This window comes from Salvelinus sp. IW2-2015, linkage group LG32, assembly GCF_002910315.2.
Source record: "Salvelinus sp. IW2-2015 linkage group LG32, ASM291031v2, whole genome shotgun sequence".
Classification (NCBI taxonomy): Eukaryota; Metazoa; Chordata; class Actinopteri; order Salmoniformes; family Salmonidae; genus Salvelinus; species Salvelinus sp. IW2-2015.
The window spans coordinates 1,396,771-1,420,945 of NC_036871.1; the positions used below are offsets into that span (position 1 = coordinate 1,396,771).

At 40.5% G+C, this 24,175-nt stretch overlaps 1 protein-coding gene and 1 long non-coding RNA gene across 3 annotated transcripts in view; both read right to left on the reverse strand.

Annotated features, from left to right (window-relative positions):
* The window catches only part of LOC139023444 (uncharacterized), a 295,267-nt gene that overhangs the window by 47,213 nt on the left and 223,879 nt on the right, over positions 1-24,175 (reverse strand). The window lies entirely within an intron of this gene.
* The window catches only part of retreg1 (reticulophagy regulator 1), a 70,540-nt gene continuing 62,490 nt past the window's right edge, over positions 16,126-24,175 (reverse strand). For both annotated transcript variants that reach the window (XM_023977629.2, XM_023977630.2), the window contains 4 exons: positions 22,022-22,132; positions 21,857-21,927; positions 16,965-17,088; positions 16,126-16,779 (listed from right to left, as the gene is read on the reverse strand). In XM_023977629.2, the coding sequence (XP_023833397.1) occupies positions 16,250-16,779; positions 16,965-17,088; positions 21,857-21,927; positions 22,022-22,132 (836 nt within the window). In that variant the 3' untranslated portion in view covers positions 16,126-16,249. The remainder of the gene's footprint in view (positions 16,780-16,964; positions 17,089-21,856; positions 21,928-22,021; positions 22,133-24,175) is intronic.

The following is a 24,175-nucleotide window of genomic DNA, read 5'->3' on the forward strand; positions in this document are numbered from 1 at the left end:
TCAATCTCTCCTCCCCTTTGAGCCAGGAGAGATGGAAATGCATATTATTAATGTTTGCTCTCTGTGTACATCCAAGGGCCAGCCGTGCTGCCCTGTTCTGAGCCAATTACAATTTTCCTAAGTCCCTCTTTGTGGCACATGAGCACACAACTGAACAGTAGTCCAGGTGTGACAAAACTAGGCCTGTAGGACCTGCCTTGTTGATAGTGCTGTTATGAAGGCATAGCAGTGCTTTATTATGGAGAAACTTCTCCCCATCTTAACTACTGTTGTATCAATATGTTTTGACCATGACAGTACAATCCAGGGTTACTCCAAGCAGTTTAATCACCACAACGTGCTCGATTTCCACATTATTCATTACAATATTAAAGGTTTAGTGAATGATTTGTCCCAAATAGGATGCTTTAAAAAAATATATATTTCAGAAAAATGTATTCCTAGCCACCCATTCTGAAACTAACTGCATGTCTTTGTTAAGTGTTTCAGTCATTTTAGTCTCTGTAGTAGCAAACATGTATAGTATTGAGTCATCCGCATACATAGACACACTGGCTTTACTCAAAGCCAGTGGCATGTCATTAGTAAAGATTGAAAAAATTAAAGGGCCTAGACAGATGCCCTAGGGAATTCCTGATTCTACCTGAATTATGTTGGAGAGGCTTCCATTAAGTTGGAGAGGCTTCCATGTTTTCTGTTAGACATGCAACTATTTATCCACAATATAGCAGGGGTATCACGCCATTACACATATGTTTTTCCAGCAGCAGACTATGAGAGATAATGTCAAAAGCTGCACTGAAGTCTAACAAAACAGCCCCCACAATCTTTTTATCATCAATTTCTCTCAGCCATTTGTATACGTGTTGTGCTTGTAGAATATCTTTCCCTATAAGCGTGCTGCACGTCTGTTGTCAATTGGTGTGCCTGAACCCCTCCAAAATTGACCTCATCTGACAAAACACAATTCAGTGTATCCTCGCTTATTTTGATGTAAAACCTCTCCACTTTTCTATATCGTTTCTATATCTTACTTATCATGTGAATATCCTTTTCTGACTCCAAATAGGATTCCCTCAAGATTTCATGATATTAAACTTTTAAGTTGCATGTATTTGAAAATATCTACATTGGACAGTCCAAAATTGCTTTTTAATTCTGTCATGGAAATAAATCAATTTCCTATTACATTGTCATTTACGGTTTCTATGCTTTTAGTTTTCCATGTAGACCAATTTATTGGTTCTTGTAGAATATATTATATTTTCTTCCATATTGTTATAGTGTTCTTAACTATGAAGTTGTCAATGTTCTTAGCTTTATCCTTTGAAAATAGACAGATGAAAATATTCTGGGGATGCGCATGCACATCTTCAAAATGTACCATTGTTCCTCTTTAGTGAATTTAACTAGATGTCGCAAGTAAAAGCAAGTTGATACAATTCCAAGTCTGGAAGATTATAACCACCCTCAGACTTAAGAAGATGTAAAACGTTCCTTTTTATTCTATGAATTTTACTAGACCATATAAAGTCTGTTATGACTGAGTACACTTTTTTAAAGATTGTCTTCGGTATTACCGAGAGTAAATATAAAAACTTTGGCAACCATGCCATTCTGAAGTTTATTCTACCTATAAAATGTATGCTTTCATATTGTTGAGTAATAGGATAGTTATCGTTATAAAGTTGTTTATTGTCACTTATTAAGCATCCTAAGTATTTGATATTTTTTGTGGTCGACTTAAAGGATCGCTGTAGACCATGAGTTAATATTTTTATTTTTCCTATTGGCATTATTTAGTTTTTTTCCACGTTCATTTCCACGAGTATTCTTAAAATATTTTTAGCAAGAGGGACATTGAGTTTTCTATATTGGTCAGGTATATCAGGAGATCATCTGCAAGTAAGTTTAGTTTATATTCATATTTACCTATACTGATACCTGTTACATTTGGGTCCTGTCTAATTCTTTCTGCAAGCGGTTCAATTGCCACTGCAAAAAGGAGGGGGGAGAAAGGACATCCCTGTCTTGTACCCCTTTCTAAAGTATCAGATAATGTATTATTTGTGTATATTTTTGCTTTAAATAATATTTAATTTCAATGTATTATTTCAGCTGGAAAGTTGAAAGCTTCCAACATTTTGAATAGAAAAGGCCATTCAAGACGGTTGAAAGCCTTTTCGACATCAACAGCCATTATTGATGAATCTATATCTTGTTGTTTAGCGTATTAAACTGAAACATGTTCTTGTATGTGTAAGTGTCTATTTTTTTATAAACCTTGTTTGATTGATATGAATCAAGTCTGGTAAGCCTTTTGCAATTCTATTGCTTATGAACTTTGCTATCATTTTATTGTCACAATTTATTAAACTTATGGGTCTGTAATCAGCAGGGGACTCTCCAGATTTTCCTGGTTTTAATATAACTGAAATAACTGCTTTATACATGGAACTAGGAAGTACTGAATGGAGTGACGTGTGGTGTCATTTGTGTGAATAGGGGTGCTACTTTGTCACAAAATGTTAATTAGAATTCTATGGGAAAGCTGTCCACTCCTGTTGCTTTTCTCAACGCAAAAGTTTTAACAGTGTCTAATATCTATTTTTGGGTGATCCCTGTTTTTAGGTATTTTGTTTAGTCTGCTGATTATTGCTTCAGGGTTGTTGAGTCTCAGAAGGCTGTAGGATGAGTCCAACTGTTATTTAACTCTGATTTATATAGATTTTTGTAGAACCTTTTAAAATTGTAAGTAATCACATTGTTGTTTCTAATTAACGCATTTGTATCTTTATCTTTTAAAAACATAAGTGGTTTGACATGTATTCGTTTTGTGAGGTCTGTGAGATGTTTACCAGGTTTATTTGCCATTAAGTAGTATGCTTTATTTGAGTTTAACCTAGTTGTTGACCAGGAAGCCTGGTGCGTGGTGTTGGCACTGGTGATACTGGGCTGGTGCTAGGAGGTGGCACCGGATATACCGGAACCGTGAAGGCGTACTGGAGCTCTTGAGCACCGAGCCTGCCCAACCTTACCTGGCTGAATGCTCCCCTTAGCCCGGCCAGTGCGGCGAGGTGGAATAACCAGCACTGGGCTGTGCTGGGGAACGGGGGACACCATGCGTAAGGCTGGTGCCATGTACACCGGCCCAAGGAGACGCACTGAAGACCAGATGCGTTGAGCCGGCTTCATGGCACCTGGCTCGATGCCCACTCTAGCCCGGCCGATACGAGGAGCTGGGATGTACCGCACCGGGCTATGCACACGTACAGGAGACACCGTGCGCTCTTCCGCATAACACGGTGTCTGTCCGTACTCTCGCTCTCCACGGTAAGCACGGGAAGTTGGCGCAGGTCTCCTACCTGACTTCGCCACACTCCCCGTGTGCCCCCCCAAKACATTTTTGGGGCTGCCTCTCTGGCTTCCAGCCACGCTTTCGTGCTGCCTCCTCATACCACCGCCTCTCGGCTTTAGCTGCCTCCAGCTCTTCACGAGGGYGGCGATATTCTCCAGCTTGAACCCAGGGTCCCTTACCGTCCAGAATTTCCTCCCATGTCCAGGAGTCCTGTGTACTTGGCCGCTGCTGCTGCTGTCCCTTACCACGCTGCTTGGTCCGGTTTTGGTGGGTGGTTCTGTAACGGCAGATTTCCTCCTCTTCGTCTGAAGAGGAGGTGTAGCAGGGATCGGACCAAGACGCAGCGTAGTTAGTGTTCATCATGTTTAATAACGACAAACCGTGAACACTACAAAATACAAAATAACAAATGTGGCAAAACCGAAACAGTCCTATCTGGTGCATAGACCACAAAGACAGAAGACAACCACCCACAACACCCAACAAAAAACAGGCTACCTAAATATGGTTCCCAATCAGAGACAATGACTAACACCTGCCTCTGATTGAGAACCATATCAGGCCAAACATAGAAACAGGAAAACTAGACACACAACATAGAATGCCCACTCAGCTCACGTCCTGACCAACACTAAAACAACGAAAACACAAAAGAACTATGGTCAGAACGTGACAATACTTGTGTACTATTGTTTGTACAGACGAATGTGGTACCTTCAGGCATTTGGAAATTGTTCCCAAGGATGAACCAGACTTGTCTACAAAAAACATTCAGAGGTCTTGGCTGATTTCTTTGGATTTTCCCATGATGTCAAGCAAAGAGGCACTGAGTTTGAAGGTAGGCCTTGAAATACATCCACAGGTACACCTCCAATTGACTCAAATTATGTCAATTAGCCTTTTAGAAGCTTCTAAAGCCGTGACATAATTTTCCAAGCTGTTTAAAAGGCACAGTCAACTTAGTGTATGTAAACTTCTGACCCACTGGAATTGTGATACAGTGAATTATTAGTGAAACAATTTGTAAACAATTGTTGGAAAAATTACTTGTGTCATGCACAAAGTAGATGTCCTAACTGACTTGCCAAAACTGTAGTTTGTTAACAAGAAATGTGTGGAGTGATTGAAAAACGAGTTTTAATGACTCCAACCTAAGTGTATGTAAACTTCTGACTTCAACTGTATAGTTAATACATTTCGGGTCTTGATGATGCGCTCTGTTCATTCTCCCAATTCTGCGCTAAGTGATGGTTGGTGTAATTAATACTAATCCAATATCACTATGTCATGGAGTTTTTTAACCTAGTAAATTGTTGATAAAAAGGAGTAGTCTTTTGTAGTTGGGAATAGTAATCTTTTTTAATTTTACCTTTATTTAACTAGGCAAGTCAGTTAAGAACAAATTCTTATTTTCAATGACGGCCTAGGAACAGTGGGTTAACTGCCTTGTTCAGGGGCAGAATGACAGATTTGTACCTTGTCAGCTCGGGGATTCAATCTTGCAACCTTTCGGTTACTAGTCCAACGCTCTAACCACTAGGCTACGCTGCCGCCCCGCCTCTCCAGGTGTCCTGCAAATTATTTGTAGGGATTACATTTTTCAGCCTCTTTGGAGGCTCCTTAAATTTGTCCTTTTTTGGCTACGTCTGTCAATCTTATCGAATGTTTGATTTAGGTTGCCTACTAAAATAATAGTTCCTGTCTGAATTTGATCTACTATAGCTTGAATTCTATCTAAAACACCAGATTTGCCACTGGTGGGGGCACCCCCACTCTCACCAATAACCATCATTGAATCTTAGTTATAATGACAATGGAATAATAATGACTCGACATCCTCTCCTAATCTGTCCAGAACTCTTATATTCATTTTACAGAAGGTTTGCCCAAGCCAAACGCATTCCTCTCCACCTCCTCCTCTTTTCCCAACCTCTCATCCTTACCTACCCAAACCAAGCTTGTCCCAACCTCCCATCTTTTCCCACCCTTCCTACCTCTCGATCCCTCCATCGACTTACTCATCCATTCTCATTCATTCTCGCCCAACATATACACTATGTATCCACACACCCATTCTCTCCCACCCTCCCAAACATATTCATATTCACCATCCCTCACTCTTCCCTGACACTCCCATTCATATACAAAAACACACACACATACCTACATGCCCACAAACACACACATCCATTGAACAGTTATTGACATACATGCTATATTTCCCCCTTTGAATTGTCTTTTCAGTGTCTATGTAGCCCATTGGCATCGGCTACTTCTACTGTTACTTCATAGAGATGAACAGTTACTTGGGGAAAGTAGAGTATAGATTGTATTTGGGGAAGGGGAAAGGATATTGTCTCAATTTAAGATAAGCTGGTCTTAGGCATCCCTGTGTTGTATATAGCCTACTGCGCTCATCGTTTTTCTCAAAGTATCCTTCAACTGTAAAGGTTTGTGTAGCTTGATTACGGCTTCATCAGTGCTTGTGAATTCTATGCATTGCATTCCCTTCCATACCCACAGCACTGCCTGGAAGCGGAGCTGAGACTTGATCCCCTTTTCCTCCAGTGACTGTCTGATTGGAATGCATTCCTTGTGTCTCTCTTAGCCTAGCAGACAGGTCCTGTACGACTCGAATGGATTGGCTATGTATTTTGATCTCCTTTCCCCCCCTGTGCCCTCAATGTTTTTTTGGGAGCTGATAATTCTACAGTTTGAAGATTACCATGCGTGGGTACAGTATTTCGCGTTTTTCTGTTTCAAGCCGATCCTATGGCATCGTTCCAGATGTTCATGTTAAGTTCCTCTGATATTAGTTTGGACATGTAGCTGGAAAGGTCTCCTGTTTACTCATCTTCCAGTAAGGACAATATTGTCATGTTTCGTCTCATTCTGTTTTCTTACTGGTCCAATTCATCTTCTAAAGTTTGCAGCTTTGTTAACAAAAGGCACATTTTGTTGTCTTATTTGTTCATGCGCACACCTGATTTGTGCGTGCCTGACACAATAGCCTCGACTATATTTTCGAGCTAATCTACTTTTGTAATAACAGATTGTAGCAGTTTGTTTGTTTTGGTGTGCATTGGGAGCATTTTTGCTATGTTTTCCTGGATATCCTTTAACTCTTACTCCTCTTTGTGTCTCCAAGTTGCTCCTTGTCTTTTCCTTTGGGGGAAGCCATGGCTTGTTGGATTTGTCACCGTGCCGCTTTACCAACTGATTGATTCGCTGTTGTACATAACTGATTCCTCACACTCTCCCAGTTGCTTGGGGATATGTTGATTTATCGATTTTAGAGGCTCGATTTAAACTTTTATCTGGTTTCTATATATCAACCACAGTTTTCTCAGAACAAAATGAAGCTACTCACACACCATGCGTTCTATCGGTCCGTACATGCCCTCCGCAGCCCCACCATAAATGGATTCTACAGACCCTACTGAATATTCCCTACAATAGTTTTACTGTGGCCCATATGTAATGTATATACAGTGATTTGCATTGTGGCCAATTTCATGGGTGGAGTAAAAGTCCAGCAACACTCCGTATTATTCAGGGCCCGATGCAATGACACTGTACATAGATTCTACAGACCCTAGTGAGTACTCCCCACCCCATATCGGCACAAATTATAATTTGTCCTGTAAAGTGCTATATTTGTACCACATGCATGTTAACATTAGAAGCCTCCTCCCTCAGTTTGTTTTATTCACTGCTTTAGCACACTCTGCCAACCCGGATGTCCTAGCCGTGTCTGAATCCTGGCTTAGGAAGACCACCAAAAACTCTGAAATCTCCATTCCTAACTACAACATTTTCAGACAAGATAGAACGGCCAAAGGGGGCGGTGTTGCAATCTACTGCGAAGATAGCCTGCAGAGTTCTGTCCTACTATCCAGGTCTGTACCCAAACAATTTGAACTTCTACTTTTAAAAATCCACCTCTCTAAAAACAAATCTCTCACCGTTGCCACCTGCTATAGACCAACCTCTGCCCCCAGCTGTGCTCTGGATGTGAACTGATTGCTCCCCATCTATCTTCTGAGCTCGTGCTGCTAGGTGACCTAAACTGGGACATGCTTAACACCCCAGCCATCCTACAATCTAAGCTTGATGCCCTCAATCTCACACAAATGATCAATGAACCTACCAGGTACCACCCCAAAGCCGTAAACACGGGCACCCTCATAGATATCATCCTAACCAACTTGCCCTCTAAATACAACTCAGCTGTTTTCAACCAAGATCTCAGCGATCACTGCATCATTGTCTGCATCCGTAATGGGTCAGCGGTCAAACGACCTCCACTCATCACTGTCAAACGCTCCCTGAAACACTTCAGCGAGCAGGCCTTTCTAATCGACCTGGCCCGGGTATCCTGGAAGGATATTGACCTCATCCCGTCAGTAGAGGATGCCTGGTTATTTTTTTTAAATGCCTTCCTCACCATCTTAAAGAAGCAAGCCCTATTCAAGATATTTAGAACCAGGAACAGATATAGCCCTTGGTTCTCTCCAGACCTGACTGCCCTTAACCAACACAAAAACATCATGTGGCGTTCTGCATTAGCATCGAACAGCCCCCGTGATATGCAACTTCTCTGGGAAGTTAGAAACCAATATACACAGGCAGTTAGAAAATCCAAGGCTAGCTTTTTCAAGCAGAAATTTGCTTCCTGCAACACAAACTCAAACAAGTTCTGGGACACTGTAAAGTCCTTGGAGAATATGAACACCTCCTCCCAGCTGCCCACTGCACTGAGGATAGGGAACTCTGTCATCACCGATAAATCCACTATAATTGAGAATTTCAATAAGCATTTTTCTACGGCTGGCCATGCTTTCCACCTGGCTACCCCTACCCCGGTCAACAGCACTGCACCCCCCACAGCAACTCGCCCAAGCCTTCCCCATTTCTCCTTCTCCCAAAWCKAGTTAGCTGATGTTCTGAAAGAGCTGCAAAATCTGTACCCCTTCAAATCAGCCGGGCTAGACAATCTGGACCCTTTCTTTCTAAAATGATCTGCCGAAATTGTTGCAACCCCTATTACTAGCCTGTTCAACCTCTCTTTCGTGTCGTCTGAGATTCCCAAAGATTGGAAAGCARCTGCGGTCATCCCCCTCTTCAAAGGGGGGGACACTCTTGACCCAAACTGCTACAGACCTATATCTATCCTAYCCTGCCTTTCTAAGGTCTTCGAAAGCCAAGTCAACAAACAGATTACCGACCATTTYGAATCCCACCGCACCTTCTCCGCTATGCAATCTGGTTTCAGAGCTGGTCATGGGTGCACCTYAGCCACGCTCAAGGTCCTAAACGATATSTTAACCGCCATCGATAAGAAACAATACTGTGCAGCTGTATTCATTGACCTGGCCAAGGCTTTCGACTCTGTCAATCACCACATCCTCATCGGCAGACTCAATAGCCTTGGTTTCTCAAATGATTGCCTCGCATGGTTCACCAACTACTTCTCTGATAGAGTTCAGTGTGTCAAATCAGAGGGCCTGTTGTCCGGGCCTCTGGCAGTCTCTATGGGGGTGTCACAGGGTTCAATTCTTGGGCCGACTCTCTTCTCTGTATACATCAATGATGTCGCTCTTGCTGCTGGTGAGTCTCTGATCCACCTCTACGCAAATGACACTATTCTGTATACTTCTGGCCCTTCTTTGGACACTGTGTTAACAACCCTCCAGACGAGCTTCAATGCCATACAACTCTCCTTCCGTGGCCTCCAACTGCTCTTAAATAAAAGTAAAACTAAATGCATGCTCTTCAACTGATCGCTGCCTGCACCTGCCCGCCCGTCCAGCATCACTACTCTGGACGGTTCTGACTTAGAATATGTGGACAACTACAAATACCTAGGTGTCTGGTTAGACTGTAAACTCTCCTTCCAGACTCACATCAAACATCTCCAATCCAAAGTTAAATCTAGAATTGGCTTCCTATTTCGCAACAAAGCATCCTTCACTCATGCYKCCAAACATACCCTCGTAAAACTGACYATCCTACCGATCCTCGACTTCGGCGATGTCATTTACAAAATAGCCTCCAATACCCTACTCAACAAATTGGATGCAGTCTATCACAGTGCCATTCGTTTTGTCACCAAAGCCCCATATACTACCCACCACTGCGACCTGTACGCTCTCGTTGGCTGGCCCTCGCTTCATACTCGTCGCCAAACCCACTGGCTCCAGGTCATCTACAAGACCCTGCTAGGTAAAGTCCCCCCTTATCTCAGCTGGCTGGTCACCATAGCAGCACCCACCAGTAGCATGCGCTCCAGCAGGTATATCTCTCTGGTCACCCCTACTTTGCACATTCTCCCACTGCAAATCTACCATTCCAGTGTTTTACTTGCTGTATTCTATTTACTTCGCCACCATGGCCTTTTTTTGCCTTTACCTCCTTTATCTCAACTCATTTGCTCACATTGTATATAGACTTATTTTTCTACTGTATTATTGACTGTATGTTTGTTTTATTCCATGTGTAACTCTGTGTTGTATGTGTCGAACTGCTTTGCTTTATCTTGGCCAGGTCGCAATTGTAAATGAGAACTTGTTCTCAACTTGCCTACCTGGTTAAATAAAGGTGTCAAGGCACCCRATTTTAAGCTGTGTGACCACAGTAAAAGTCCAGCAACACTTCCTATGATCTAGCTTTTTGTTCAAACGCATCTGTTTTGTATTCTAGGGACTCTAGTGAGTAGACTGGATCCTGGTTTTATCGACACACAATCAATAGTTTTTCCTGTACAGTGCAATTTGTTTGTGCATTACAACAAAAATACAGTAAGACTTTCCTTAAACGTTACATTTCAAAATTGCATCGTTGAACAATAGTACCAGTAAATGAACAAGTATCATACAATCAAAATAAAGATTTTTTAAATTTATTTGTATTATATATGTATATAGAYTTTTACTAATAGGCTATTATTATGTTCTTGACATTCATTTACTTCAGCTCCAACCATTTCTCAATGTGCTCCACCTTAAAATATTCTTTATCTTATATAAAGTATAGTCTTTATTTCAGATTTCCCCCTATGTAGTTATCATTTTTATTTGTTATCTTAATTTGTTACATAATTGTAACATTATGCACTATGCAAAGCTACAAGAAAATACTGATTTCGTAGCATACATACAGCGTTTTACACGCTGACTTTTATTTTGAAGGCAAAATCCATCTTAATCTTAATGTGGATAGGAGCCAGGCTAGTGTTGCTTTCCATGACCCTAATCACGTGCATAGTGTTTTCTTCATGAACTTCAAACTCTGCTACTTCATGACATTTTTAAAGCTCCTTTGCTAAAGTCAAAACTACACTGCCACCAAGCGGTTTATTTGGGATATTGGTTAGGCATGTATGACAAAGTGAAAAGAAGCCTGTGTTAAAATCATCTTTTCTATTTGCAAAAAATCTGTTATGCCAGACAACACAGCAAATAAATATACTTTTGGCCTTAATAAAAAATTACAGGTTTGGGTCAAATCCAATGCAACCCAACACAGAGTGAACCCTTCTGTATTTTCAAGCATTGTGGTGGCAGCATCATGTTATCGGTATGCTTGTTACTAGCAGGGACTGGGGGGGTTGTCAGGATAAAAAATATGAAAGGCGCAAACCCCAGGTAAAAAGTTTGTGTAACGCTCGTCTGAAGAAGTGGACCAAGATGCAGCGTGGGGTAGGTTAATCATATTCTTTAATGATAACCAGCAAAACCAAGAAAGAGAGAACCAACAAAACATACAGCCTTGTAGGGCTCAACAGCAACAATACAAGAACAAGATCCCACAACATAGGTGGGAAAAAAGGCTACCTAAGTATGATTCCCAATCAGAGACAACGATAGACAGCTGCCTCTGATTGGGAACCACACTCGGCCAAACACAAAGAAATACAAAACATAGAATGTCCACCCCACATCACACCCTGACCTAACTAAATAGAGAAATAAAACGGCTCTCTAAGGTCAGGGCGTGACAGTTAGAGGACAGCYCTTGTCAGTCTTCTGAAAACCTAACCCTGTGATATAGTTTTATTTTTCAGCGGTAGAATTACGCAAATGTTAATGCCAAAGACACAACAGAATGGCTTTCCAAGAGGAGTTGAGTGTTCCTGAGTGGTCCAGTCTCAGTCCTGACTTTTGCTTGAAAATTGCTGTCCTTCAATGATTTCCAACCATTTTTACTGAGCAATTTTGACAAAAACAATGGATATATGTTGCACTAAGAGTTGTTAGAATAATATTCAAAATGATTCTCAGCTGTAATGACTGCAAAAGGTGCGTCCACCAAGTATTAATTCAGGGGTGTCAAGACATTTTGTTTTTTTAAATTATTGTTACTAATTCAGAAAATGTTCTATACATTTTCTTTCACTTTGAAAATGTGGACTAGGTTGTGTAGATCTGTGGGGGGGAAATCAAATTCAATCCCTTTTTAGATTTCATTTGAAGGCATCAAAATATGAAGACTATGGGGGGAGGGACTTGCAATACGCACCGTATAACGGTGGGAACCACACATGCAGAGATCATCCGTTGACCTACTCTGCGTCTCAAAGACACGGCGGTTGGAACCAAAAATCAGGCTCATCAGACCAAAGGACTGAACAGTCCCTTCTGAACAGTTGTTATTGAGATGTGTCTGTTCCTTGAACTCTGTGAAGCATTTATTTGGGCTGCAATCTGAGGTGCAGTTAACTCTAATGAACTTATCCTCTTCAACAGAGGTAACTCTGGGTCTTCCTTTCCAGTGGCGGTCCTCATGAGAGTCAGTTTCATCATMGCGCTTGATGATTTTTGCGACTGCACTTGAAAAAACTTGCAAAGTTCTTAACATTTTCCAGATTGACTGACCTTCATGTCTTAAAGTAATAATGGACTGTCATTTCTCTTTGCTTATTTGAGCTGTTCTTGCCATAATATGGACTTGGTCTTTTACCAAATAGGGCTATATTCTGTATACCACCCCTACCTTGTCACAACAGAACTGATTGGCTCAAACACATTAAGAAGGAAAGCAATTCCACAAATTAACAAGGCACACCTGTTAATTGAGATACATTCCAGGTGACTACCTCATGAAGCTAGTTGAGAGAATGCCACGAGTGTGCAAAGCTGTCATCAAGGCAAAGGGTGGCTACTTTGAAGAATCTCAAATATAAAATATATTTTCATTTGTTTAACACTTTTTTGGTTACTACATGATTCCATATGTGTTATTTCATGGTTTTGATGTCTTCACTATTATTCTACAATGTAGAAAATAGTAAAAAAATWAAGAATCCCTGGAATGAGTAGGTATGTCCAAAATCTTTGACTGGTACTGTATATATATATATAATTTTTTTAAATAGTATTTTGATATTGACTACTGCATTGTTGGGAATGGCTTGCAAGTTAAGCATTTCAGTGTACTTGTGCATTTGACAAAAAACACAAATACAAGTTTATAGAAATGTGTGGCTTGTTCTGAGGAGAATTCACACACACAGAGAAATCACAAGGTGTTACATTTTCACACTTTATTAATAATATTCTTGATCATTTACATACAACTACAATTTGCTTATGCTTCACTTCAGACAAATAGCTAACAACTCACACAAGTGTGTAAGATGATCTTTCTAATGTGAAGAAACTATTGAGCAGTTTARAGAAGACACAGTTCAGTGAATTTGTCACTAAGGCAATTACATACTGCCATGATTTGACATGATAGCGAACAGAATGCATATTAACTCATGGCTATTGTAATCAATAAATGGCTTGTTTAAACTCCTGATTATATGTTATATGTTCATATTCCGTGGTGTAAAATGCATATATTTGTCTTGACAGTCATAGCATATATTTAGAAAAAGGCAGGCTATATGATGGAGAATCTCTTCGGTTAGTTTTTAATGGTTATTACACGTTGTCAATCTTGTTTTTAGCACAGGGGTTTATTATTGGCATATTCAATAATCAATTAAGTGTTGCGCAGTATGAAATGTATTTTCCCCCAGGATGCACCTCCTACCCTTGTCAATCATCGGAAACACAAGCTTGGTCTGATAACTTTTGTTATTTTGTTTGGATAGTCCCAGTCGGTATTAGATAGAACGCAGCAGCCCTGCCTGCCTGTTGGCAAACCAACCTGTGGTTACCTAGGTTACCAATTGGCTCACAGCAAAAACTTGACTTTTCTCTTGTTGTCTGCTTGTTTACGTCAATTACAAAACTACATTTAAGAAAAGTACATGTCTAAAGATACATTTTTAACATTGCCTGCTCCCGAGCATTGTCACTACTTAGAAGAGCATATTATAGGGATTCCTTCATGCCCCTTTTCATTATGGTGCTAGCAGCCACATGAGTGAGTGCTAGCTAGCTCCCGCCCGAAACATTAAGCTAGCCAATACCAAAAACGCAAACAAATGGACTATACAGCTAAAAATAGTTTGGAGTTACAAACTGACTATACTAATCAAGTTAAATGTCTTTATCTGGCATTAAATGTTTCCCACACACATAGCTACGTGTAGCCTACTTTGACACAGGGTCCCCACAATTTCCCACTCCGAATAGATTGAACCCAAAGGGCTCTTCTCGCAGGCTCTATTTTCCTACATGGGAGCATTGCAAACCGTAGGTCGGGATTTTTGACCTGGTTACAGCTTTTCGGGCATAACAAAAAATCTATGACGAAGTTGGCTCTTTTACAATGGGGGTCAATAGGAAATAATGTTTGTTTTTCCCAATTTGTGGGCTTGGTCAATTCCTTATGACATATTGAGCTCAGTTAGCCCTTCAACTTTACTCAAGAAGGCGAACACTAACTTCAAACAAATTACAMAGTAACTATGGCAACTTGCAGCTGCATATCCCCACCTAAACATTTTGGGGTGAATTTTCTAAATTACCCCTTCTCTTTGCGATCGACAGACAATCTCAATAATGTACCGTGCAAGCTGTTAGGGTGAATTTTTCATGTCCAATGAAAGAGATCTTACATTCTGTTTGCATGAAGTTTAAAACTGTCACTACTAAGTGATTATGTCCCAAGTGCCTAGTTGCATTGTCAAATAATAAGGTACAAGTACAAATAAAATGTGGAGCAACATTTTTGCTTGAAGTGTGGAGAGCTATAACTCCTTTATAATACTGCCACCTGACTGACATGGATTCTGTCATAACACTTAATAGACACTGACTTCATAGTTTGTGACAACTGATGAAACATTCACAAGCAGAATGAATCAAGTGCTATGTCAGTTCAATTACTTTGTCCTGACCAAGTCACTAGACAAGGAAACATTGACAGGAAAAGTCAGGGCCCAATGAACTTATAAATGGTTTGTCACAAAATGTTCAAAGAGAAATTACAACATTCTTGTATCAGTCATATGTCAGCATCCCAGACAATGAACTTTAAAAGGATGTTCCACTCAAAATATAAGGTTGTATGTTAGATTTGAGAGGAATATCCCTTTAGGTACAGTGTTACTGAACATCCGTTAAAAGTCAAAAGATTACCATACATAATACCGTGAGACCTATTGCATGTCGTAAAATGTGAAGTCCCTCACCTATATTATGGCTTAATGAAAAATATACAAAATTAGAAAAACGAAAAAAATTATACAAAATATAATGTATACTATTATCTGTCATCCCATCGTTGCATGTTCCAGTTAACTACAGGATTTGTTACCTTACTTGTGCTTCAGTAAGAACCAATACGCACAAACAGTATGGGTTTGAACAATTGGTTCCATTGTTAGCACAGATGATTGTCATCGTTGTCGTAGGTCTGGTCGAATTAAGCTGTACTGTTGATTAATGGGTGATGGAGTTGAATGGGCCCAATCGGCCAGTGTATGAATCTTGAAACTAAAGAAGGTTAAACCAAGGCCTCATACCTTTTAAAGGGTTAATAAATTATGTTATGATAAATTGTAAGGTCTCCTCAGGAGACCTCTCTGTGTTGTTAACACCTGCTTTGAGTGTTGTGACCTTCAGACACTATCAGAAGGCGTATACATTCAGACTCCACCAGTCTGGATCCCACCGTGGTTATCGAGAACACAAGGCTGAGAACACAAGGCTGCCACAGACCTGATGAAACCAGCCACCTGTCAAAAGATGATTATACTCGTTCACATTGCTATGACTCTATACTTGTGATGAAAGGTCAAGTTTTGGTCAAACCCACTTCTGAGTTTTTACTTTACTTATTAAAATGTTGTTGCTAGGGAAAGTTATGTAAGGGGGATTRGGGAGGCTATGAGTTACAGGATGTCTTAGACATTTTGCAGAACTTGGGGAGAACTAGCATATACTGTACTCTGCATCAACTTCTGCGTACAATTGTATTACTAAAATGAGTATTTTAATACTTAAACAAAGAGTGTGTTTCCTTTCCATTACTAATATATGTTTGATAATTACATAGACCTGATCATTTGTTGAAGAAATTGACCAACAAAACACAAATGTTTTAAACACCACCACTCCTTTCCATTCCTACCCATAACTTTACTACAGGTTGATTATGTGAAAATCGTTAAATAAAAGTCACAATCTCACCACACCAATACTGACACAGCCCCCTGACAACTCCACATCTCCAATCTCCATATAGCATCATGCTTGCTGAACACCCCCTTCCTCTCGCTCTCGAACATATCGATCATGTAATGCAGGAGTATTCATTTTTAGTACAACTGGAAAAAGAATGCAACACCATATTGTTTCGTCAAACCCCCACAGTCTCTGCACCCCTAACCTTCCCACCCACCACCCCCCAAACAAGGCCCCTCTCTGTCTCCACGTGCTCTCTAACCCCCTACTAGACCTGCACCACATCCTCCTGACACCCCTGCTCTAATCAATGGCGGCCCAGGAGTTTTGAAAAGAAGCCACTGGAAGAAGACAATGATTTTTTGGGCTCTTTGGCCGCCACTGCTGCGCTCGCCCCAAGGCCCAGCTCCCCTTCCAGCTGCTCCAGCTCGGACTGGTCCAGCAGCTCAAATTCCTCCACATCGCTGTCCGATGATGACTCCTCTGCCAGGTCCAGGGGCAGCAGTGTTGTGGGGTTGGCGAACAGCAGGGACCTGGGGTGGGGGTCTGTGGTTATGATGCTACCGATGGCGGCCTCCAGCCTCTCCTGAATGACAGCGGTGGCGGCGGCTGCAATGACATTGCCTGCCATCTTGTGGACAAACTCCATGGCCTGGGTGGAAGGGTCCCCCTGGAGGGGGGGCTCGGACCCCCCCCTGGCTCTGCTGTGCTGGGGTGGGTGGATAGGGGGGGTGGGTAGGCCGATGCTCAGGTCGTCATCGTCCTCCCCATTGGTGCCGTTGTCCAAGGAGGGGAATTCCGGGAGGCCCCCTATGAATAGTTCTTCTCTGTCTAGGTCTGCAGGAAAATAAAAACCACCATGTTGTTCATGTGAATTACAGTTACTTTGTATTATAGGGTGACATTTTGAGTTGACAAAAACGATCACACAATTGAAAATACTTGTCACGGCACTTGATTCTAAATGTTTGGAATATTGCATATGTACTCACACTGGAATACACACACACAGTAACACTCACCATCTGAGTTCTCAGTCTGGGGCGTATGTCCCTCAGACAGGTTAAATGTTCCGTTGTCTGTCCACGTCACATCAGAGGCCTCTGTATCCGATATAGACATCTCCTTACAAACTGTGGAGTCCAACTGTTGCAAGTACAGTAACATTATTAGGACCTWACTTTTTTTTCTGGGTAATGTTCGGTAGGCCATTTGTTTTAGGAAACAGAAAGTTACTTCCTGAACAGTCAAATAAGAATACATACAGTACAGTGGTTTGTCCTTTAAAAGTTGCAGCGTACTGCAGCACAGCTTGCGTGGTGCCAAAGAATTCTATGGCATGTTATTTAAGTGCCACTGGTACCATTAATGCCAGTTAGTGCTAGTTTGACCACCAGAGGGCATCTTTGAGAAGCATTTGATGGCCTTCAATAGTGGCTGTACTAGAGAATTTAAAMCCWTTTTTGTAAGTATATGGGACTGATTTTAAGAAAATTTGCTTAATTAATTTGCTTAATATTATGGTGTTTCTATTCCAATTRAAACGAAAAACCCTCTGGGTTTCCGTTAGGATGAAACGGAAAATATGACGCTGTACAACGTGATGGTCGGGAGTAGGCTACAGTACTTGGCTATTTAGCTAAAGAATCCCYGTGTCGTGCGGGCACGCGGGAGACCGGGTTTCAATTCYCYGATGGGGAGGAAGGAGTAGGCTGTCCTTGTAAATAAGAATTAGTTCTTAACTTCTTATGGCTGGGARCAGTATTGAGTAGCTTGGATGAGTAAGGTGCCCAGAGTAAACTGCCTGCTACTCAGTCCCAGAAGCTAAGATATGCATATTATTAGTATATTTGGATAGAAAACACTCTGAAGTTTCTAAAACTGTTTGAATGATGTCTGTGAGTATAACAGAACTCATAWGGCAGGCAAAAACCWGAGAAAAAATCCAACCAGGAAGTGGGAAATCTGAGGTTTGTAGTTTTTCAACTCATCGCCTATCGAATATACAGTGGGATATTGGTCATATTGYACTTCCTAAGGCTTCCACTAGATGTCAACARTCTTTAGAACCTTGTTTGATGCTTCTACTGTGAAGGAGGGGGGAATGAGGGCTCTTTGAGTCAGGGGTCTGGCAGAGTGCCACGTGATAGTTAGCTTGCATTTCTGAAGACAAAGGAATTCTCCGGTTGAAACATTATTGAAGATTTATGATAAAAACATCCTAAAGATTGATTCTATACATCGTTTGACATGTTTCTATGGACTGTAACGGAACTTTCTGACTTTGTGTCTGCTCGCGGATCATGAATTTGGATTACTGGGCTAAACGCGCTAACAAAAAGGAGGTATTTGGACATAAATGATGGGGTTTATCGAACAAATAAAACATTTATTGTGGAACTGGGATTCCTGGGAGTGCATTCTGATGAAGATCATCAAAGGTAAGTGAATATTTATAATACTATTTCTGACTTTGTTGACTCCACAACATGGCGGATATCTGAATGGCTTGATTTGTTGTCTGAGCGCTGTACTCAGATTATTGCATGGTGTGCTTTTTCGGTAAAGCTTTTTCGAAATCTGACACAGCGGTTGCATTAAGGAGAAGTGTATCTATAATTCCATGCATAATAGTTGTATCTTTTATAAATGTTTATTATGAGTATTTCTGTAAATTGATGAGGCTCTCTGCAAAATCACCGGATGTTTTGGAACTACTGAACGTAACGTGCCAATGTAAACTCAGATTTTTGTATATAAATATGAACTTTATCGAACAAAACATACATGTATTGCGTAACATGAAGTCCTATGAGTGTCATCTGATGAAGATCATCAAAGGTTAGTGATACATTTTTTCTCTATTTCTGCTTTTTGTGACTCCTATCTTTGGCTGGAAAAATGGCTGTGTTTTTCTGTGACTAGGTGCTGACCTAACATAATCGTTTGGTGTGATTTCRTCGTAAAGCCGTTTTGAAATCGGACACTGTGGTGGGATTAACAACAAGTTTATCTTTAAAATGGTGTAAAATACTTCTATGTTTGAGGAATTTTAATTATGAGATTTCTGTTGTTTTGAATTTGGCGCCCTGCACTTTCACCGGCTGTTGTCATATCGATCCCGTTAACGGGATCCCAGCCATAAGAAGTTTTAACTGACTTGCCTAGTTAAATAAAGGTTACACTAAGAGCATAACATTTCTACACCATAATTGTAGTCTAACCAATACCCAAACGGAGATTCAGTCAAAATAAAAATCTCATTGATTTATCAAGACCAGTCCCCATGCTTGTCTCAGAGCAGCGTGAAACGGTGCTAAAATAATTGTAGGCTATTGCYWCAAATCCTATTGCTTCTAACTTCAATATGCTTTTTAAATAAATAAGACCTACACCACTTTTAACAGCACATTATAATAAAKAAWTKTTTTGATTATCCTGACCTGGACACCATGTCAGGATAACATGTACAGTATTATAATAGCCCATTATGGGCTATTAGCCCATTATGGGCTATTAGCAGGACAATATACCTACGTTGMCTACCTAYGTTGCCTACGGTAGGCCTACAGTATATCGAAAAATAYGACGTGACTCTCCACCAATAATTACATATAGAGGATTGGAGGATTCTAAATTRAAACCAATCTATCTGTAGAAACRCATTTTGCATGCGGTGACTTGGACAGCTGCACCACTGSGGAAGCCCCATACACAAAGTATCAAAATACAGAGAGGTGTTTGTAAAGGTATATTGTCCTGCTAATAGCCCATAATGGGCTATTATAATACTGTACATGGTGTCCAGGTCAGGTTAACCAAAACATTTCWTTATTAAAGACTATCAGAAAGAATGTTAGTACTTGATCCAAAGCCATGAATGAGTGAGTCACTCAGCTTTATGTAGGTGCCGCTATATGACCGTGCCATCAACTTGATAATATATAACGATATTTTGGAGRTTATTTCRTTTTCAAAAAAATGAAAGTGAGCAATTGTAATCTGAATAAAGGCCAAAATAATATTTGTAAACGCCARAACATTTATTTCTGTTCTTAGAGGGAGATAAACGCTGGGCTAATTGTGCRCCGCCCTATGGGACTCCCAATYACGGTCAGATTTAATACATAATAATAATAATACTTTTTGTTGTATTATTTGTTTTGTCTTTTCTGGTGGATTAAACTGAAATTGCAACCAATCACGGCCGGTTGTGACACAGCCAATGTAACTGAAGAAATACATTTGACAATAGAATTCTCCCCCTACCCTCCTTCTAGGCAAGTCTATTGTCCAGCTACCTGCTAATAGCCATAATGKCGCTATACCACGTGACCATGTGTGTTTGAAAGAGAGTTTTCCAATAAGAAACAATTTGTGCACCTTCATTAGACAACTTTGTTCCAATATTTCTGTAATTCAGTGATATTTATTCCCATAATAATTCGTTATTGACCCATAACTAAATAAACATTGGCATTTTGAAACAGTATTTCTATCATTATTTTATTAACGAAAGCATAAAGATGCCATTATTAGTTACATTGTTTTTGTTTGAACGTGCAGACTGGCACTAAGAACAGCGGGAACGTTTCCCTAGTCTGCCATTATTAGTGCAATGCCCCTTAAAGTGTTATTCTGTACCACCCAGGGTGGGGGTCCACCCACCTCTCCCTTCCCTATGGGCTAGGTCCGTCTTCTGTGTGCGTATCTGCGGCCCATCCCGTGCCCCCTGCCCTCGTGCCTTGAACCTTGCGCTTTCAGTGAATACAGCTGGAGAACTGCAAGGCAATCCCATTGTGTGCCACTCAGGAGCCACTACCAATATGACCAATATATATTGTCCTGCTAATAACAGGGTTAATAATATATCTGTGAGAATATCCAACAGGCTTTTATATAATTCTAAATTAATAATAATAATAATAGCTTTGTTTAAAAAAGAACAATATTTTGGAGATTATTCATTTTCAAATAACGTAAAATGAGCGAGAAAAAGGCCATTCTTGAACATGGGGTGAGACATTGTTACTAATTTGTAAATAAAGACAGTTTGTTATTTAGAATGATTTATTTCTGTTTTTAGAGGGAGAGAAACCAAAAACCTACAGTCATCTYATGGGTCTCCCAGTCGAGGTCAGCACGGGTATTGAACCAGCATCTGTAGAGTGTCTTAGACCGTTGCACCCCTCACGTACAACGTGACCGGTCGGGAGTGGGCTACACTACTACAGTAAGAGCAAAATAATCCTAACAAAATAAAATAATAAAAACCTAGTGTAACAACAGTTTTAGAAAGTAATATTGAAGTTGTGCACAATTATCAGTTTCTATTTAGGTTTATGTCGCCCATTCATTGTCAGTTAGAGACACAGTAGGACCCAAAAGCATAATCAGTGCTCTAACTCCCCCTTGCGCTGGTCTGGAGCAATGAAGTGGTGATGCAGGGTACCGTACTAAACCACAAATTACCTCTAAGTACCGCAGCATAATCGCAAAACTTTTGGTGGAGCAACCACTGTATGTACTTGTCCTTTGTACAACATTTGCTACGGTGTGCCCTTCTGAACCTGGCCTGGTAAAACTGTAGTCCCTTTTCCTTGTCAGGCCACATGGTCATACTTAGGGCCCAGAGTCAGGTGACGAGGTCATAACTAGGGACCAGAGTTTTTTTGTGGCTAGATCATCTGGGTCATGATCAGTAGGGCACCCCACAGCCAAATGTTTTGACATCTGTGTTCTTATTGAACATGATCTGGTAGAACCTTCCCATTTCCAAAATGGTTCCTTCCTTCTTCCTCCCTTTACAACTAACTAACCCCACTATTGCGAAACCCAGATATGGATCATGAGCATTGAATTTCATGGATCGTCAACAAAAKTCTAATTAAATTACAGCAAAGGATGAACCAACCTTGGGGAAAAGGGAGGACAGATCGGCTTCAATACTCTCCCGGTCAGCTTGTGCCAGAAGGAGTCTCTTTTCTGAAACAGAMAACACAGAATAAAACATCTGTGGATCTGCTATTATTGTGTGTGCGTGTGTGTGGGTGCGAGCGATCTTGGAGTGGTTAGTTACCATGATTCTCTCTGATATTCTGAAGGAATCTTTCCAGTCCGAAGTCCAGCTTCTTCATCCACAACCCAAAGTCATGCGCTGACATCAGTGGCCACAGGAAGACGCCCAGCACTAATAATAGAGGGAGAATATGGGGGCGACATAGTTAACAGATGGAGGAGCTAGAGCTGTTACGGAGATCGGATTACCGCCACACCGGCGGTCACGAGTCATGATGGCAGTCAAATTCCACGTGACCGCTTTATCACTGTTATTAGGCTTCTACCAGCTCTGATGCTGCTKATGGTCATTAGTAGCCTACCAAACTTGCTAACTGCCTGGTACTCAGCACTCTATTGTCCCTCTCATCACTCGGACATCAATGCAAATGTATCGAAAATCTARACAAACACTTCATGAGAGCCCATGAGTTCATGCTGCGCAACATTCCTGTAGGCTATGCAATTGCGTGAGAAAACAGAGTGATGGCCTCTATTAAAAAGAGGACTATCCCATCAGCTATCTATAGGCTAGGCCTACTTTATTTATTTCTCAACTTTCCTAATATTAAGCACTTGCTTGTCTTTACAACAGGAGTACAAATATAGCCTACCTGGCTGGCATGAACATAACCAAGGAAAAGTGCCTCCATTCGCTATTAAGTGCATGATAATGGTCCATTCTAAATCCAAACTAATTTTCACACATATTATTTAGTATATGTAAAGACAAGATTAAATCAAGGATAGTCTGATGGGTGACAATATTAGCCTTTCACTTGTGAATTATATTATCACTTGTGAATGATGCACAGCTGGTGTTAGTAAGGCAAAAAAACATATGCCTTTTTGTTAACGATTTTTCTCTTTCAACAAGGTGGTTTTTTTTTTTCGTTTTTTTTCTTTAGAAGTATCTTAAAAGTTTTGTCTTAACGCGTTTTCGCGTATAAAGTGTCGACTATCATTAGCCCTCTAGTATTAGTTCCTCCACGGGCCTCCTTATGTGTTTATTGGATATAAGGTTTTGTTGTTTCCAACTACCAGTTGGCCAAATAACTTTCTGTTTTATTAAAATTGCATGACTATAATCATTCACAACAGTTTAGACCTAATGAGCTATTTCACTAACAAACAAATTTCAAACATATTTAATTTAGTTTGATATGATAAAGACCCCAAAATGAAATCAAGGATAGTCTGAGGGTGACCCAATATTAGCCCCTTTCACTTCGTGAAATATATATCCACGGTGAACGAATGATGCACCCAGCTGGTGGCCCAGTAAGGCCAAAAAAACAAATGCCTTTGTTAACATTTCAAAAGTATAGTCCGCCACACCCTCATGTTAGCCTATCACCAGCAGCCTATAATGTTTCGATAAGGTTTGTTTTCACAAACCTACAGAGGCCAATAACTTCTTTAAAATTGTATGCACAATTAAATCCACCCTTACACAGGTTTAGCTCTGTTTGTCCAGTAAAAGGCAAAAAAAAAAACATTGCCTTTTCTGTTTTTCGTAACGATTTTTTCCAAAACAGTATAGGTCCGAACCTCATGTAGCGTCCCTGCCCACCACGCCTATATGTTTGATAAGGTTTGTTGCTTCTCCAACCCTCTAAAAAACCTAGTACCACAAGTTAGGTTCAAAATAAAGACCTTCCTTCAAATATTAGACCATTTTAAAGACAGTCTTTACTCACAACATGGGTTAGAGCCTACAACTGCGCTAACTTTCACCTAACAACAAACGTAATTTCAACCACATATTTAATTTAGCTATGATGTATGAAGACACAAGATTAAATCAAGGATATCTGATGGGTGACACATATATAGCCCTTTTCGACTTGTTGAATGATATATTAATCACTGTGAGAATGATGCCCCACACCCCACGCTCGCCATCCGCCATTTCTTGCAGTTGCAGGTAAGGCCAAAAAAAAAAACATATGGCTTTTTGTTAACGATTTTTCAAAAGTATAGTCGCCACACCTCACTGTAGCCCTAGTCCACAGGCCTATATGTTTTGGATAAAGGTTTGTTTCACAAACTACAGGTGCCAAAAACTTCTTAAAAATTATGCACATTAATCAGCTTTACAACAGGTTTAGAGCTGGTGTGCAGAGAAGGCAAAAAAAAACATATGCCCTTTTGTTAACGATTTTTTCCAAAAGTA